General features: G+C 43.0%; 1 protein-coding gene across 1 annotated transcript in view; it reads right to left on the bottom strand.

Moving 5' to 3' along the window:
* The window catches only part of LOC106634614 (uncharacterized), a 76,190-nt gene that overhangs the window by 16,973 nt on the left and 39,284 nt on the right, over positions 1-19,933 (bottom strand). Inside the window, exon 8 of the mRNA XM_034957525.3 lies at positions 5,054-5,189. Coding sequence (XP_034813416.2) covers positions 5,054-5,189 — 136 coding nt within the window. The remainder of the gene's footprint in view (positions 1-5,053; positions 5,190-19,933) is intronic.

Here is a 19,933-nt window from a genome sequence, read left to right as displayed (position 1 = left end):
TGGCGAAACTCCGTCTCTACTAAAAATACGAAAAAAATTTAGTTGGGCATATTGGTTGCAAGCCTGTAGTCCCAGGTAGTTGGGAGGCTGAGGCATGAAAATTGTTTGAACCGGGGAGGCAGAGGTTACAGTGAGCCAAGATCATGTCACTGCACTCCAGCCTGGGTGACAGTGAGACTCTGTCTGAAAAAAGAAGAAGAAGAAGAAAAAAAAGCATACAGAGGAATAAAAACAAATTATATACAAAAGAATAGAGATAAAAATGATGTCTCTTCAGAAACAATAAGAGCAGAAGATAGTGGAGCAACATCTTAAAAGTATTAACTGTCTCCTGGGAGCGGTGGCTCACACCTGTAATCCTAGCACTTTGGGAGGCCAAGACAGGTGGATCACCTGAGGTCAGGAGTTTGAGACCAGCCTGGCCAACATGGTGAAACCCTGCCTCTACTAAGAATACAAAAATTGGCCAGGTATGGTGGCAGGCGCCTGTAATCCCAGCTACTCGGGAGGCTGAGGAAGGAGAATCACTTGAACCCAGGGGGTGGAGGTTGTAGTGAGCCGAGATTGTGCTACTGCACTCCAGCCTGTGCAACAGGAGCAAGACTCCATCTCCCAAAAAAAAAAAAATATTAACTATCAATCAAATATTTTGTACCCAGCCAAAAAAAAAAAACTTTATAAATGAAGGCAGCATAGACTTGTTAGATATACAAAGGCTTAGAGAATTCATCACCAGCAGACCAGGATTACAAGAAATGTATAAAGTAAGTCCTTTAGACAGAAGAATATGATATCACATAGAAATGTGAATATAGCCAAAAGACTAAAGAATGCCAGAATGGTAAATATGTGAATAAACATAAAAAACTCCCCCCTTATTAAAAAAAACAACTGCTTAAACTAGACATAATAATAATGTATCCTTGGATTTATAACACTGGTAAAGGTAAAATATATGACTACAAAAACACAAAGGATAGGAAGAGAATGGAAGTATACTGTTGTAAGATTCTTATACTATAAGTGAAGTAGTATAAAGTTATTTGAAGGTAGACTGTAATAAGTTAAAGGTAAAGGCTGTAAACACTAGAGCATCCACTAGAAAAAAAAAGACTAAGAGGTATAGCTCACGAGCCAATAAAAGATATAAAAATGGACTTATAAACATTACTTAATCTAAAAAGCAACAGAAAACCAGTTTAAAAGGAACAAGGAACAGATGAGACAAATAGAAAACAAATGGCAAGATGATAGATTAAAAACCAAATAAACCATAAAGATAATCACATTAAATATAATGGTCTAAACAATTAAAAGACAAAGATTGTCAAATGGATAAAAAAAGAAGCTCTCAGCTGTATGCTGTCTATAAGAAACCCAATTTCAATATAAAAACACAGATAGGTTAAAACCAAAGGATGAAAACAGACAAATTATGTAAATATTCATTTAAAAAAACCTGTAGTGGCTATATTAATATCAGTCAAAGTAGGGAGCATTACCAAGGATAAAGAAGACCATTTCATAATGATGAGTGTCAATTCATTAAGAGGCACAACAATCAAAAATGTTTATGTACCTAAAAACAGAGCTTCAAAATACATGAGGCAAAAATTGATTAAACTACAAGGAGATATAAACAAAATCACAATTTTTCCCTCTCTCAATAATTGATAGAACATGTAAAAATTTGTACATATATAGAAGAGTTCAATAACACTCCCAACCAACTTGACCTAATTGACATTTATGGGACATTCAATCCAGTAACAGCAGCATACACATTCTTTTCTCATGCACATGGAACATTTACCAAGATAGATCAGATCTGGGCCATAAAAGAAATAAAACAAGTGTGTTCCTTTTTTCCGCTAGAGATGAGATCTTGCTATGTTGCCCAGGCTGATCTCAAATTCTTGAGCTCAAGCAATCCTCCCACCTCAGCCTCTCAAGTAGCTGGGACTACATGACCACACCAGGCATGGGACCTGTAGTCCCAGTTACTTGGGAAGTGGAGGTGAGAGAATCGCTTGAACCTGGGAGATGGAGGTTGCAGTGAGCCGAGATCATGCCATTGCACCAGGTATGTTTTCCAACCACAGCAGAACTTAATTAAAAATCAAGAGATTCTTAATCTCTTGATTAAAACAGAATGCTATCTGAAAAAATATACACATATGTGGAAACTAAACAGAGCTGTTCTAAATAACCCATAGGTTAGAGAACAAATGAAAAGGAACATTAGAAAATATTTTGAACTGAATGAAATGAAAATATAACATATCGAAATTTGTAGGATACAATAAAAGCAGTGCTTAGTGCTAATATAAACATTTATATTAGAAAAATTAAAAGATTTAAAATCAATAACTTAAGCTTTCACTTTAATAATCGAGAAAGAGAAGAGCATATTAAACCCAAGGTAAGCAGAATAAAGGAAATAATAAAGACAAGAGATGAAATCAATAAAGTTAAAAACAGAAAAACAGTAGTGAAAATCAAGAGTGGTTCCTTGAGAAGATCAATAAAATTAATAAATTTCTAACCAGATCAATCAGAAAAAGAGAAAACACAAGTAATCAATATCAAGAATGAAAAAGGAGACATCACTATAGATGCTACAGACATTAAAAGGATCGTAAGAAAATATTATGAAGAACTTTATGTCAATAAATCTGACAAATTAGATGAAATAAATTTCTTGAAAGACACAAACTACTAAAGCTTTACTCAAGATAAAATATCCAGAATAGCCTTATATCTATTAAGGAAATTGAATTTAGACCAGGCATGGTGGCTCACGCCTGAGGCAGGAGAATTACTTGAACCCGGGAGGCGGAGGTTGCAGTGAGCCGAGATTGCACCACTGCATTCCAGCCTGGTGACAGAGAGAGACTCCGTCTCAAAAAAAAAAAAAAATTGAATTTGTTGTTAAAAACCTTCCCATAAAGAAAGCTCCAGGTCCAGATGTTTTCACTGATAATTCTACTGAATATTTAAGGGTGAGATAATGCCAATGCTACACAAATTATTTCATAAAATAGAAGAGAGGGGCACACTTATTAGCTCATTCTGTAAAGCCAGAATTACCCTGATCTTAATGCCAGACAAAGATATTACGAGAAAAGAAAAGTACAGCTGTGTGTGGTAGCTCACGCCTAGCTGGGCAGATGACTTGAGATCATGAGTTCAAGACCAGCCTGGCCAACATGGTGAAACCCCACCTCTACTAAAAATACAAAAAATTAGCCAAGCATGGTGATCTGCACCTGTAGTCTCAGTTACTTGGGAGGCAGAGGTGGGAGAATCCCTTGAACTTGGAGACAGAGGTTGCAGTGAGCCGAGATCATGCCATTGCACTCCAGCCCAGGCAACAGAGCGAGACTCCATCTCAAAAAAAAAAAAAAGAAAAAAGAAAAGTACAGACTAATATGCTTCATAAGCATAGATGCAAAAATCCTTAACAAAATTTTAGCAATATACTAAAAGCATAATATATCAGCAATATATTAAATCAGCATTGTATTAAAAGGGCAATGAAATGAAGCTTATTAATAGGATTATTATAGAAAAGTAGAGAAGCTATTAAAGTTGAAAATCTTCCCAGCCTTCCTGAATAAGTATATTAGAGAAGATTCCCTTCCCTTCCCCTTCCCCTCCCCTCCCCTCCCCTCCTCTCCCCTCCCCTCCCCTCCTCTCCCCTCCCCTCCTCTCCCCTCCCCTTCCCTTCCCTTCCCTTTCTTTCTTTCATGACGAAGTCTCATTCTGTTGCCCAGGCTGGAGTGCACACGATCTTGGCTCACTGCAACCTCTGCCTCCTGGGATCAAGTGATTCTCCTGTCTCAGCCTCCTGAGTAGCTGGGATTACAGGTGTCTGCCACCATGCCCAGCTAATTGTTTTGTATTTTAGTAGAGATGCAGTTTCACCATGTTGGGCAGGCTGGTCTCAAACTCCTGACCTCAAGTAATTTGTCCATCTCGGCCTCCCAAAGTGCTGGGATTACAGGTGTGAGCCACCATGCCCAGACAGAGAAGGAATATTTTTCTTCTAAAATAATAAGTAGACTGAGTACAGTGGCTCACGCCTGTAATCTCAGCACTTTGGGAGGCCGAGGTGGGCAGATCACTTGAGGTCAGGAGTTTGAGACCAGCCTGGCCAACATGGTGAAACTCCATCTCTACTAAAAATACAAAAATTAGCTGGGTGTGGTGGCGCACGCCTGTAGTCCCAGCTACTCAGGAGGCTGACGCAGGAGAATTGCTTGAACTAGGGAGGTGGAGGTTGCAGTGAGCAGAGATCGCACTACTGCACTCCAGCCTGGGTGACAGAGTAAGACCGTGTCTCAAAAATAAAAATAAAAGTAGTAATAATAATACTAAGTAGCCATCCATCAAGCTCTCAAGCCTCAAGCCTTGGCTGTGTTCTGTTGCCCTTGACTGTCCCCATGGTGCTGTCACTATCGACTACCTGAAACTATATATCTTGGAGTTGTTTCCACCCAGCAAGCTTTTTCTACAGTAGCTGCAAATCCTACTTGGCCCACTGGGGATGTGGACTCAGTAGGCCTGGACAGGAAAATGCCTAAGATTCTCAAGACAAACAAGGCAAGGAAATATCCTGTTTTTGAGAAGCTTTTGAGAATAGCTGTGTCCTTCTGCCTGAGGAGGCTGGGACAACTTTGTAATCAAACACAAAAGAGTGTTCACTCCTGAGTAGGCTGCCCTTCTTCCTCAGGTCACATTGATTACATTTTACATTATATCCTGACTTTAAGAAAGAAAAATTGGGAGGTCATACTTCCTGTTTTTCCTCAGTTGCCAACTTCTTAAAATGGGGCTTCTAGTGAGGTCTTTGAGTCTGCTTTATGGTCCACACACAACTGTTTGCCACGTTAGGTACCAAGACCAAGATGGGTCACTGGTTGGCTCTCAGAGCTGAAAAACCTCATTGGAAACTGCTAAAAAGGTGCAGTTAAATAATTGTCTCCATGATTTAATTCAAGCACTTAGTTTTAAAAGGTGAACAAATAAAGCCTCTTAACTTGCTACTTACCATGTTAAAGTTTGAATGAATTCCAATAAACCATTTTCTCCTTCTCTTCCTTTTCCATCTATGCCATTATCTGCCAAATGCAACTTCACTAACCAAGGACCAGTTTCCATCAGACCTTCAATTTTCTTCTTGATTCCTACAAGAAAATCAAAGTATTTTATTATTTTTAGACAATAGTTCCCCTGTTTGTCACCAGCTAAGCTGACTTTATTCTTTTAGCTTGTACTTTACTGGACTTGTGTGAGTAGGTGCATTTGCAGTATAGTCAAGGAAATACTGTATATATAATTTTTAAAGTCCTCGTTTTATACTCAGTACATCCTTCCTTCTTTAGAACAAGAAGCCCAAAATTACTCTGCATGAAAGGAAATTCCATCTAAGATTTAGATTGTTGCCTTTACTTTGAAGAGGAAAATGATGTATCTAGAAATTTCCTGGAAGAAGATGAATGAGTTGCCCACTGATCTAGGGGAAGTGATAGTTCTTATGAAGGAATTCAGCCCTTTAAAGGAGCCTGAAAAGCTGTTACCTTTTTGAGCTTTAAAAGAGAAAATCTGAAGGAGAAAGAACCATCCTGCCTTTGTAGAATTCATGACTGGGCTCAGGGTTCCTGGGGTTGGTTCACGCTTGTCAGTCGACACAGCTTTTGTAGAGTCTATTGTCAGTGCTGGGAAACAGCATCAGGTCCACATTTAATTTATGTCAGTTCAAGTTTAGGAGTTTGGCAAAGAAAAATACAGGAAGGGAATGGAGGAAAAGAAATAATCACAGGCATAATGAGGGTTCATCCACTCAGTAAGTATGAGATGGGAAATCGGAATTGGCAGTCCCAAGTTCAAACCTTTTTCTGGGGGCCTACAAGTGTTTAGAGTTATATGTGCCCCCTAAACACTAACCAACTACTTCATCTGGACCCAACTGAAGAAAGACCAAGTGATCTGTTCCAAAACTGGGGAAGAAACTGTGTGGGACTTAGAGATAATATGCCTAGATATTGTAATGTATGGGCAAATTACGGAATCTTAAAGGATCATTTAACTATACACTAATTTTGCCCACAATGTCCACCATCGAGAGCCTAACCCTGGAGCTAGACAAGACTTGAATTCCTTCAGCATTTAACAAATATTTTCGAGCTCCTATTATGTGTCAGGCAGTGGTGTAGGTGCCAGGGACCCAACGGAGAATAAAAGAGACAAAAATCCCTGCCCTTATGAAGCTGACATTAAGTGAATGGTAACTAGCGTTGTTAGAGCAAGGAAGAGAACAGAGTCAAGGATAATCAAGCATAAGTTTTCAAGCCTGGAGGGAAAACTTGCTTTTCAGGAAAAGGAGATAAATTTGGACATCAGGCCTTCCTAGGTTGCCGGTTGGGGAAAAAGAGTAGAAAGTATGCTTTTAAAAAAAGGATTTGATTGGTTTCTTTGGACATGAATCTAATCTGCTGGGTTGTTGGATGAAACAGACAGGATTGGCTGGGCGTGGTGGCTCACGCCTGTAATCCCAGCACTTTGGGAGGCCAAGAAGGGCAGATCACTTGAGGTCAGGAGTTTGAGACCAGCCTGGCCAACATGGTGAAACCCATCTCTACTAAAAATGCAAAAATTAGCCGGGTGTTGGGGCATGTGCCGGTAGTTCCAGCTACTTGGGAGGCTGAGGCAGGAGAATTGCTTGAACCTGGGAGGCAAACGTTGCAGTGAGCTGAGATTGCACCACTGCATAGCCTGGATGACAGAGCAAGACTCTGTCTTGAAAAAAAAAAAAAAAAAAGGAAATAGGAAGGATTTATTTTCCTTTAGAACACAGTTGGAGGGATGAACACTGGCCCATCTTTTGGTTTTATTAGGGGTAAGCCTAACTTGTCTAAATCTCATTCATCCTTACATCTAAGTAAGGCATGGGAATGATAGCAAATGACAGCTGTCATGAATGATATAACAGTGCTACATTATTCACACTAGAATAGTATCTGGCACATGGTAGGTATTTAATAAATGTTTGTTCAATGAATCAATGAATCAATGACTAATAGAGTGTAAACTGCAATCATGTTATGGAAACTTTATCTCACTGTTCAGTGCTTTTCCAAGTACAGTGTTTCTAATAATGCCTTGAGACCACTCGTGAACAAGATGAAATATGATTTTTCTATTTGTAAAATCTCTTTACAGAGAAAAATGCATTTGAAAACGTAAGTTGACTGCCCAGAATGATGAATGATGTGGATACTGATCACATGTGGCATCCATTTCTTTTTGTCTCCTTCTGGCATGATAGAAAGCAGTGGTGACCAATAGGGCCGAGGCTGAAAGCCAAAAGCTAAATTCCTTTACAGCTGCTCAGCTTTGCAAGGAAATACGTCATCTTAGCCAGTCTACATCCCTAACTTAGCCAGTGTGGCACAAACGTGTGCCCTTGGAGAGGAAGGGACTTCCAGGCCTGTGATTGGCCTGGTCTAATGTGTACTCCCATGGGAAAAACAATCAAAGTCTCCCTCCAGCTGATGATAAGAGAGGTCACAATGTCATCTCTGCCCATGAAAAATAACCAGTTTGGAAAATGCTAGTCAAAACCACTCTCCAGAATTTAGACCTCTAATGAGTTACGGTGGCCCTGCTAGATAATAGGAAGGCTGGCATTGCTCAGTACAGGAACTTCCTGCTCCAGGGCTTTAACCAAAGTTCAAGCAAAACTGGATTCTTTTCCCTAGGTTGAAAACAAATTCCTTGGAGTAAGGGTGGGTATGTGCTCAGGCCTTGGTAATACTTGATACACCCCAGCTGTATTCACCGTAACCCTTTTTTACCTAATCTTACATTTCTTTACTTTGAAACAAAAACAGCTCACCAACAATGACCATTTTAATTTACCCCCTCTGTCTGGGAGAATTTAGCAGTGGCATAGCTATGCCTGGTTGTGCCCAAGAGGCAGGGTGGTGTAGTGAGATGTGCGGAATCTCCAGGTTTAAAACCTCTCCGGAAAATGCTATGAAACTCCTTGGAAAGTCACTTGACTTCTCTGAATCTAAATTTCCTCTGGCAAAATAGAGATCATAATACCCATCTCTTAGAAGCATTGTGAGGACGGCTGGGAAGCATTGTGAAATAGTGGTGGTAGAGGCACGTAGGACACAGTTTTAGTGCCTCGCTTGCCAGCATTATCTCTGGATTTCATACGTCACTGAAACACTGAAATGGGAGCAACCTGGTGAAGAAACTTCATGTGCAAGGGTCCTTCCTTCTACCACTGTCTCCCTGAGGGTCAGGAGGACAATGGCACGCCTTCCCTGGCAGCTACTCCACAGATCTGGTATGGACCCACCCAGCCTTGTGCTTCCTCTCATTTTCTCTTTGGTCAATTGCCAAGCTTCCCCAGGTGTCCTGGACTTGAGAATCTTTCTCACCACCCTCTTTGAACTGGCTACTAGGTCCTGTCAATTCTCTTCCTTCTAAATATATCGAGACTCCATCTTTCTATCACTGCAGCCTCACTTTATCTTCTCTTGCCTGAACCAGTGTAAAAGCTTCCTGCTTTTCCTACCACTCCCCTCTCATCCCTGACTCCCAACACCGCTCCAGAATCCTGCTAAGCTAGTGCAGTTGTCCTCTTACTTCAGTGGACCTCATCAGACACGATGAGAAGCCCTCTGACATTGATGAGAACTGGGAGATTGTGGATAGACTGTGCCTGACAGTGGAGGAGAAGATAATCACCAGGACAGAGGGTAACACTGATGACTTGCTCATTGGTGGAAATGCCTCCTCTGAAGGCCCCAAGGGCAAAGGTATCCAAAGCACCCAAAGTCATCTATTGGTGTTGATATTGTCATGAACCATCACTTGCAGGAAAGCAGCTTCACAAAGGATGCCTACAAGTACATCAGCGGGGCAAGGTGGTTCACGCCTGTAATTCCAGCACTTTGGGAGGCTGAGGTGAGAGGATCATTTAAGCCTACCAGTTTGAGACCAGCGTGAGCAACGTGAAGAGACCCGGTCTGTACAAAAAAAAAAATTAGCTGGCCATGGTGGTCACATCTATGGTCCCAACTACTTGGGAGGCTGAGGTGGGTGGATTGCTTGAGGCCAGGAGGTCAAGGCTGCAGTGAGTCATGATCACACCACTGCACTCCAGCCTGGGCCACAGAGTGAGATCCTATCTCAAGAAGAAAACAAAAAAAAGAAGTACATTAAAGACAACACGAAATCAATGAAAGGCGAACTTGAAGAAGAGAGATCAGAAAGAGTAAAACCTTTTATGGTAGGACTGCAGAATACATCAAGCACATCCTTGCTAATTTCAAAAACTACCAGTTCTTTTTTGATGAAAATATGAATCCTGATGGCATGGTTGCTCTACTGAACTACCGTGAGGATGGTGTGACCCCGTATATGATTTTCTTTAACAATGGTTTAGAAATGGGTAAATATTAACAGATTTGGCAATTACTTTGAATATATCACCTATCATCATAAATGGCTGCTGCTTGCCATCCACAAAACACCAGGTCTTAAGATAAATGGGCCCTTCCTTTATTTTGACTGTGATTTATGTGGAGTGAAGGCCTTGTTTTTTTAAGAAAAAAAAAAAAAAACATGTCACATAGGTTGTCTAAAAATAAAATACATTTGAACTTAAAAAAAAAAAAGCCCATAACTAGTCTCCTATCCTCTAACTATTCCTCTCTCTAAAGCACATTCTGCAAAACGGCCAAAGATGCTTTTCAAAAACCCTGTTCTCACTATGCTACTGTCCTGCTTCAAAACCATCATGTCTCCCCCTTTGCACACAGGAGAAAATCTAACTCCTGAACTCAGCATTCATGGCTTTCAGTCACGTGGGTCCACTGGCCTCTTCAGTCACATTTCCAGCCTCTTTCCCAATGACTGCTCTATGGCGAAAGTCACCCCTCCAGATGCCTAATACGCCAGGCACCTTCCTCCTGTGAGCCTTTTTTCATGTGGTCTGACTGCGTGGAACCTCCTCTCCTAACACAGCTGACAAACCTCTTCTCATTTCTTCCAAGGAGAGCCCTGTTTCCTAAATGGGCCAGTACTCAAAGGTCAGGTGTAAATTTTCATGGAACCAGCATCCCCCAGAAAGGCTCTCCATATCCTTCGCTTGCTGGCCTCTTCTGGGACCGCCAGAACAGGTGGGCATCCTACATTCTGGGGGGCATCAGATTAACCACTACTCAAATGTTCATCTGTGGATGCCAGGCCCTGGTAGACCTTCTCCTAGTGGTTGAATTATTTTTTCAACTTGTTAAAAATAGCTTCTTTCCATCGAAAAGGAACGTGTGTAATTTCCTGTGTAAGTCCTAGTTTTATAAACCAGAACATAAACTGTTTGCTTGATTATAGGACTTAAGAAGGCAAAATGTAGTGTTTGATGATTCACACCTTGGGCCTTGGGACCTTTCTATAAAGGTTTCCATTGTTTAGCTGTCACCCCAGGATGAAGCCCCAAATAAAATAATTGCAGGATTATAACTGGTAACTTCCTGTTTTGGAACTAATAAAGCTGTTTTGAAGATTACATCTTGACTTTTGAACTTGGTCTTTGCATTCCTTAATGCCACTGGTATTTCTGTGGACTGTGGCTATGATATAAGCAACAATGCCTTATTTGGGGAAGTGTATTTGCCACTTGGGTGGCATGGTACTGTAGTAAAGTTCTGATCAATCCCAAGTTTGTGGACATACCATTTCATGGTTGGATTTTTGCCCCATGTACATGCCTAAGTCACTTACTGGCTCTCCCTGTCCTAAATCCTCCAAAATTGAAACAGCCCTGGAGGTTGTCTGTGGGGCTTGGGCTGGGAATGAACAGGCACAGGATACCCCAAGTCCTCACTGGGTCTTTCAAGAACTTTGGGGGCCTTGAGGCAACAAGGCAGCACTGGCTGAATAGGGCTCAGAGAAACCATCTAAACTGAGGGTGGCTATTCCTGACAACCTTACAGTGACTTCCAATCTTCAGCTATCTTTTGGCTCTTTGTGGACCTCGCAGGTTTGTGACTAGGCATAGACCAAGCCAGACATCATCCACTTGAGCACCGATCAACTTCCAGGCCCACGATTCCTAGTTCCTGTATCCCCATGGTACAGAGAGCCATGGGGCTCAGAGGTGGCTTCCCTGAGTATAGAAGAAGAAAGTATACAAGACAGTATAGAAGAAGACAGAGAAGCCAGAATGGAAATGGGACTGAGTCTTGTCTGTTCTGTGGTTTTCAGGGCAGAGAAGAGGCATCTCAGAGACTCGGTCTGCTCTCTGATTTTCTTCATTGTGCAAAATAAATCAGGAGCAGACAGTCTGATTTTTTCAAGTCCAAAACAGTGATTCTCAAAGTGTGATCCTCGGACCAGCAGCATCAGCACCCTGGGAACTGGATAGAAATGCACACTGTCCAGCTTCACTCAGACCTACTTACTCAGAACCTGAGGGGTGGCGCCCAGCAATCTGTGTTTTAACAAGCCCTCTGGGTACCTCTGAGGCTGCTCAAATTTGAGGACCCTTGTTTTAATAACTCTTCATCTTCAGGGGTGCACTGAGGCAAGACTGATTTGGACAAAAATCTTTAACTCCTGCAAACATAGAAAGAAGGTATTTTGCTTCCTTTATTAACTTATAAATGGTTGCTCAATGTAAAGCTGTCAAGTTCTTGTATTGCTGTAAATGTTCTTATCACTCCAAATGAGAGGAATAATAATAGGCACAGGTTTCCTAATGCAGGCTTTGCCTCAATGGCATTGTGGGGACAACTTTCCAAGCAGCAGGCCAAAAGCCTCTTGTCCACAAAGAGGCCGGCATGGAAATTGTGTGACTGTTTCCAGATAGAGCCAAATGGAAACCATCTGGACTTGTCACCCAGGAGGCTGATGTAGATCAATCTGAATCTTTACTTTGAAACAAGTAGAACTCTTCTGCCAAAGATCAAACTCACCCCCCAAACACTTTATGATAGCAAAAACAGTTGTCAAATGTGGAAAGCTGTTGTTGAATTTGCTTTGTAAACTCTGGAAAGCATGACACTAGTCTGCCCTGAAAGGAAGCTATAAAATAAGTATAATATTAGATACAAAAGGATTTGAGGCAAAGAATTCCTTGGGAAACAAAAGACTTTAATGGCTCCCAATGTCTACTAGGTTAAGTACAAACTTTCCACCTGACATGCAAATTCTTCCTTACTATGACCCTCCCCTCTTGCCAAGGGCCGCCCTCCTCTCATCCTCTTGTTCTACCTAAACCTGTAGGCTCATGGCGTGCATTAAGGCCCTTCTTCCTCACTTAAGTCCTTCCTCACCTAAGTCTTTCCTTTGAAAAAAAAATTTTTTTATTTCCATAGATTATTGGGGAATAGGTGGTGTTTGGTTACATGAGTAAGTTATTTAGTGGTGATGTGTGAGATTTTGCTGCACCCATCACCTGAGCAGTATACACCGAATCCTATTTGTAGTCTTTTATCCCTCACCCTCCTCCCAGCCTTTCCCCCAAGTCTCCAAAGTCCATTGTGTCATTCTTTTTTTTTTTTTTTTGAGATGGAGTTTTGCTTTTGTTGCCCACGCTGGAGTGCAATGGTGCGATCTCGGCTTACCGAAACCTCTACCTCCTGGGTTCAAGTGATTCTCCTGCCTCAGCCTCCTGAGTAGCTGGGATTACAGGCATGCACCACCATGCCCAGTTAATTTTTTGTATTTTTAGTAGAGACAGGGTTTCTCCATGTTGGTCAGGCTGGTCTTGAACTCCCAACCTCAGGTGATCCGTCCCCCTCAGGCTCCCAAAGTGCTGGGATTACAGGTGTGAGCCACCGCGCCCGGCCCATTGTGTCATTCTTATGCCTTTGCATCCTCATACTTAGCTCCCACTTATGACTGAGAACATACGATGTTTGGTTTTCCATTCCTGAGTTACTTCGCTTAGAATAATAGTCTCCAATCTCATCCAGGTCGCTGTGAATGCCATTAATTCATTCCTTTTTATAGCTGAGTAGTATTCCATCATATATATACACCACAGTTTCTTTATCCCTTCATTAATTGATGGGCATTTGGGTTGGTTCCACGTTTTTGCAATTGCGAATTGTGCTGCTATAAACATGCGTGTGCAAGCATCTTTTTCGTATAATGACTTCTTTTCCTCTGGGTAGATACCCAGTAGTGGGATTACTGGATCAAATGGTAGTTCTATTTTTAGTTCTTTAAGGAATCTCCACACTGTTTTCCATAGTGATTGTACTCATTTACATTCCCACCAGCAGTGTAGGAGTGTTCCCTGTTCACTGCATCCACACAAACATCTATTACTTTTTTATTATTACCATTCTTGCTGGAGTAAGGTGGTATTGCATTGTGGTTTTGATCTGCATTTCCCTAATCATTACTGATGTTGAGCATTTTTTCATATGTCTGTTGGCCATTTGTAGATCTTCTTTTGATAATGTCTATTCATGTTCTTAGCCCACTTTTTGATGGGATTGTTTATTTTTTTCTTGTTGATTTGTTTGAGTTCATTGTAGATTCTGGATATTAGTTCTTTGTCAGATGTATAGATTGTGAAGATTTTTTCCCACTCTATGGGTTGCTTGTTTACTCTGCTGACTGTCCCTTTTGCCGTGCAAAAGCTCTTAAGCTTAATTAAGTCCCAGCTATTTCTCTTTGTTTTCATTGCTTTGCTTTTGGGTTCTTGGTTATGAAATCCTTGCCTAAGCCAATGTCTAGAAGGTTTTCCCAATGTTATCTTCTAGAATTTTTATAGTTTCAGGTCTTAGATTTCAGTCCTTAATCCATCTTGAGTTGATTTTTGTAGAAGGTGAGAGATGAGGATGCAGTTTCATTCTGCCACATGTGGCTAGCCAATTATCCCAGCACCATTTGTTGAAAAGGGTGTCCTTTCCCCACTTTATGTTTTTGTTTGCTTTCTTGAAGATCAGTTGGCTGTAAGTATTTGAGTTTATTTCTGGGTTCTCTATTCTGTTCCATTGGTCTATGTGTCTATTTTATACCAGTCAGGGCTGTTTTGGTAGCTATGGCCTTATAGTATAGTTTGAAATCAGGCCGGGTGCTGTGGCTCACGCCTGTAATCCCAGCACTTTGGGAAGCCAAGGCGGGCAGATCACCTGAGATCAGGAGTTTGAGACCAGCCTGACAAACATGGTGAAACTCCATCTTTACTAAAATACAAAAATTAGCCGGGCATGGTGGCAGGCGCCTGTAGTCCCAGCTACTTGGGAGACTGAGGCAGGAGAATCACTTGAACCCAGGAGGCAGAGGTTGCGGTGAGCCGAGATCACACCACTGCACTCCAGCCTGGGTGACAGAGCAAGATGCCATCACAAAAAAAAAGAAAAAAGAAATCAGATAATGTGATGCCTCCAGATTTGTTCTTTTTGCTTAGCCTTGCTTTGGCTATGCAGGCTCTTTTTGGTTCCATATGAATTTTGTACTTGATTTTTCGAATTCTGTGATGGTATTTTGATGGGAATTGCGTTGAATTTGTAGATTGCTTTTGGCAGTAGTCATTTTCACAATATTGATTCTACCCATCCATGAGCATGGGATGTGTTTCCATTTGTTTGTGTCATCTGTGATCTCTTTCAGCAGTGTTTTGTAGTTTTCCTTGTAGAGGTCTTTTGCCTCCTTGGTTAGGTATATTCCTAAGCATTTAATTTTTTTTTACAGCTATTGTAAAAGGGGTTGGGTTCTTGATTTGATTCTCAGCTTGGTAGCTATTGGTGTACAGAAGAGCTACTGATTTGCGTACATTAATTTTGTATCTGGAAACTTTGCTGAATTCTTTTATCAGTTCTAGGAGCTTTCTGGAGGAGTCTGTAGGGTTTTCTAGGTAAACAATGATATCATCAGCAAACAGCGATAGTTTAACTTCCTCTTTACCAATTTGGATGCCCTTTATTTCTTTCTCTTGTCTGATTGCTCTGGCTAGGACTTCCAGTACTATATTGAAAAGGAATGGAGAGTGGGCATCCTTTTCTTGTGCCAGTTTTCAGAGGGAATGCTTTCAACTTTTTCCCATTCAGCATTAGGTCAGCTGTGGGTCTGTCATAGATGGCTTTTATTATGTTGACGTATGTCCCTTGTATGCTGACCTTGCTGAGAGTTTTAATCATAAAGCGATGCTGGATTTTGTCAAATGCTTTTTCTGCCTCTATTGAGATGATCATGTGATTTTTGTTTTTAATTCTGTTTATGTGATGTATCACATTTATTGACTTGCATATGTTAAACCATCCCTGCATCCCTGGTATGAAACTCACTTGATCATGGTGGATTATCTTTTTGATATGTTATTGGATTCAGTTAGCTAGTATTTTGTTAAGGATTTTAGCACCTATGTTCATCAGGGATATTGGTCTGTAGTTTTCTATTTTGGTTATGTCCTTTCCTGGTTTTGGTATTTGGGTGATACTGGCTTCATAAAATGATTTAGGGAGGTGTTAGAGACAAACCGCCCCAAAAAAGCTTCTTGGTATCGCCAACATCCCTCCCCTTCCCCCAAACCTTTTTATATTTCTAAGCCCTTATCTAGGCAGCACAGTGAAGCCAGCAGACTTTACCTATCAGGCCTTACTGCTATAAAGCAAACCCCAATTACAAACCATCCAGACTGCACAAGGGGAGGTCACGGAAAGCACAAACAAACTTTACCTACACCCTTGGTACCATAAACGTCACAAGGTGATATGTGGCAGAGTTGACCAACAAACAACCCCAGGGTCTCTCTCCCCCATATAAACCCTTCATTTTGTAAGCTCAGGGCTGCCTCCTCTGTCTGTAATGGAGCAGCCAGCAGGTTCAATAAACTTACTCGCCTGAACTTGGGTCTCTCTCTCTTGTCCTTTCTCTCAGCTGACCTTACATTCTGGTGCCAAAACCCGGGAAGGGGATAGATGCTGGCTGGGACTCTCTTTCTCCCTTTCTCTCTCTCTCTCCCCTATCACCCCTCTCCAAGCCAACTTCCCCTTTCCTGAACCTGCCGAAGTCCCAGAGACTCTCCTAGAATCTCCCATTGCTGGCAACCTCATCCACCATCAAAGCCTCCGCCAGGGTGAGTGAAAAAGAGACTGTTACCATTCCCGGAACCCTTGACCATCCATGTCTCCGTTTCCAAAAGACCCAGCGCTGGGCCAAGGGTTTCCTCTGGCCTCCGCGCCTCTGGTTCCTCCGTTTCAGGGACGCCTGACTTGGCGATTACCTCCTCTGTTCCAGACAAGTTCCACGGGAAAGGGGACGCCCTCTCCTGCCATCCTTGTCACCAGCAGTCTCTTTTTCCTCTACCCCAGCCCCCTTCCATTCACTGTGAGAGCCTCTCAGTCTACCCCTTCGAAGACTACCCTCCTTAGGTGTCTCCTCCGCAGTCTCAAAGCTCTTGGCCTCCGTTCAGAAATCCACCCTAAAAGGCTTATTTTTTACTGTAATACTGCATGGCCTTAATACAAATTGGACCGTGGCTCCTAATGTCCCGAAAATGGCACTTTCTATTCCGACGTGCTCAAAAACTTAGACAACTTTTGCCATTGCAATGGGAAATGGTCTGAAATTCCTTATGTTCAGGATTTCTTCACCATCCATAGCCGCCCTTCCCTCTGTCAGTCCTGTTTTGCTTTCCAAATTCTCCTCGCCCTCTCCAAACCTGACTCGCCTCCTGCCCCCACTCCCACAGCCCCAGCCGATGATTCCTCTTCCTTTGACCCCGCCGATATTCCCCCTCCCCAACAGCATCATAATCCTCCACCATATGTCCCCACTCCAGCTCTACCCCTCTCTCCCCCTCTCTAACCACCCCGCTTCTGACTCTGAGTCCTCTCCGTCTCCACCCCTCACCCGTTCTCAGGCCCAACATGCTCGGCAACCAGCTCCCTTGCTTCCTCTCTGGGAAGTAGCAAGAGCTGAAGGTATTGATAAAATTTGTGCTCCCTTTTCCCTCACTGATCTCTCTCTAATTAACAAAAGAGCTCATTTCCAGAGGACCCTGCCTCTTATATTAGGGAGTTTCAGTACCTTACCCAGTCTTATGAACTAACCTGGCATGACCTCTATGTTATCCTCTCTTCCACCCTCACCCCAGAAGACCTGGACTGTATCTGGACCCTAGCTCAGGCACATGCTGATACCATATCACCAGGCTCCTGCCCAGCCTACTGGTGCAAAGGCAGTCCCCAGCCAAAACTACCAATATTCAGCGCAAGATTCAGAAGGTTGACGATGGCCCTCAAACCCCACCTTCTTAATTTAGCCTTTAAAGTCTTTAACAATCATGATGAGGAAAAAAAGGCAAAAATAGGCAGAGTTTCAAATGCTTACCTCTGTCATCTGGGGCCCTGGAGGCCCATGGGGCCGCAGCTCCACACGGAAACCTCCTAGCAATCCACCTCCACCTGGCACCTGTTTCAAGTGTGGCAGTGAAGGCCGCTAGTCCAGACAATGCCCTAACCCAGGTAAGCCCACCAGGCTGTGCCCCCTCTGTGAAGGATCCCACTGGAAGTTGGACTGTGAGCAACCCCCACAAGGACCGCCCCCATCCCTTCCTGAGCTGGCCAAAACCTGCTACTTGGATCTCATCGGCCTTGCCGCTGAAGACTGATGGTGTCCTGGAACAGACACCCTGGCAACTACCATCACTTCATCCGAGTCAAGGGTAACCCTGATGGTGGCAGGTAGGCTAGTATGTTTTTTCTAATTAATACCGGGACAACCTACTCTGCTTTACCTAATTTTTCAGGACCCACTGAGTCCTCCCAGCTCTCTGTTACAGGAATTGATGGACAAGTCTCCAAACCCCGAGCCCCCCACCACCCTTCTGCTCCCTGCACACCTTTTCCTTCACTCACTCTTTCTTAGTCCTGCCCTCATGCCCAACTCCATTCCTAGGCAGAGACATCCTTTCAAAACTCCACGCTACTCTCCACCTCCATGGTGACCTACTTAGAAATTCAACTTTCCCCTGAGGTCTGGGCTATGAGGCCAGCCCAAGCAGCATTAATAGATCATCTACCCGCTCCCTCCTCCAAAAGCAAAATCCTTTCCTTCTTAGGATTAGCAGCCTTCTTTAAAATATGGATTCCCAACTGTGCTTCCTAGTTCGCCCCCTCTATAAAGCGGCCAAAGGCCCTCTCAATAAACCCCTAAATCCCTCACATAACATACTCCCCAGCTTCCACAAACTCCAAACCGCTCTTGTCACTACACCAGCTCTGTCCTTACCTGATATCTCCCAACCTTTCACTATCTGTACTGCCAAAAGCTGAGGAACAGCCCTCGGTGTCTTAGGACAACAAAAAAGAAATCCCCCTTTCTTCGCTCCCTGTAGCCTACCTCTCCAAATGGTTAAACAACACAGGTGGAGGATGGCCAACCTGTCTTAAAAGGCTAGCAGCAGCGGCCACTTTAACTCTAAAAAGCAAAAAACTAACATGCAGTCAAAATATCACCGTTTACAGTCCTCATAATATACAGGATCTCCTCTCCCCCTGAGCGTTAGGCTCCCTTCCTCCTTCCCAAATACAATTACTCCATGCTCTCTTTATCAAAAATCCTAAATTCAGTCTTGCCAACAGTGCTCCCCTCAACGCAGCATCCTTACTCCCTGTGTCTTCTTCCCCTCCTACTCATTCTTACCCTGACATCCTAGATCACCTGCAGCCACACTTTCCAAACATTTCCTCCGAGCCTCTCACCAACCCTGATGACCAGCTATTTATAGATGGCTCCTCTTCTGGGCCCACTGGCCCTCCGAAAATTGTTGGGTATGCGGTTGTTTCCCTTAACTGAGTAATTGAAGCTAAGCCCCTACCTCCAGGAACCTCCTCTCAGAAAACAGAACTCATAGCTCTCACCAGAGCCCTAACCCTCTCCAAAGGCAAACGAGTCAACATTTACACAGACTCCAAATATGCATATCACATTCTTCATTCCCACACCGCCATCTGGCATGAGAGAGGATTTCTTACTGCCAAAGGGACCCCCATCACTAATGGCCCCCTTATTTACCAACTCCTTCAGGCCGCACACCTCCTAACTGAAGTGGGAGTTATGCACTGTCGGGGACATCAAACAGGAACAGATAAAATCTCAAGAGGGAACAGAAAGGCTGATAAAGCAGCAAAAGAAGCCTCCCTTTTTTCCGCTCCTGCCTCCCTCCTCCTCATTACCCCTGCAATCCAACCTCAATACGCCCCCACTGAAATCGCCTCATTACTACAACAAGGAGCCTTCCTCCAGGGGGGCTGGAGAGTTAAGGACCAGAAGCTAGTCCTATCCCAGTGCCAAACCGACAGAATCCTGACATCTCTCCACCAATCCTTCCATATTAATGCACGTCCCCCATATCTCCTCCTCCACCCATATTTCTTCTCCCCTCACCTATTCACCTCACTAAAAAACGTAACTTCAAACTGACATATATGCTCTGCCGCCTCTTCTCAAGGAGGTCTCCATTCCCCATCTATTATACTACTTACCCTATTGTTTACAGTAAAATTATATAGTGTAACTCCTTCCAGTTGGAATACCAGCCAAAAAGTCTCCCTCACTTTAGCCTTCTGCCTAATCGTTATCCTTATAGCAAAAATCACAATCGCTAACAAACAAGCATTCCCACATCCTCCCTAGATGCCCTGCTTTTGTCTGTCCTGCCACTTCACTCTCTTCCTTCACGCCTCTCACAGAATATTTCCTGGTTCCACCCATGGAACAACACTCTGGAAGCCTTTTTCGAGTGGATAACCGAACTTTTCCTCCAAGGCTCTCTCTATGGCTTCATTCCGGACAAAATCAAACTGTTTACTTTTCTGCTCACTTTCTGCCTTTCTAACCTGTCCCATAATTAATACTCCAACCCTTCTTTCAGCCCAACCAATACCTATGA

The sequence above is a fragment of the Pan paniscus genome, chromosome 2 (assembly GCF_029289425.2).
Source record: "Pan paniscus chromosome 2, NHGRI_mPanPan1-v2.0_pri, whole genome shotgun sequence".
Taxonomy (NCBI): domain Eukaryota; kingdom Metazoa; phylum Chordata; class Mammalia; order Primates; family Hominidae; genus Pan; species Pan paniscus.
The sequence above is the reverse complement of the archived record's forward strand: the minus strand, read 5'-3'. Positions and strand labels throughout refer to the sequence as shown.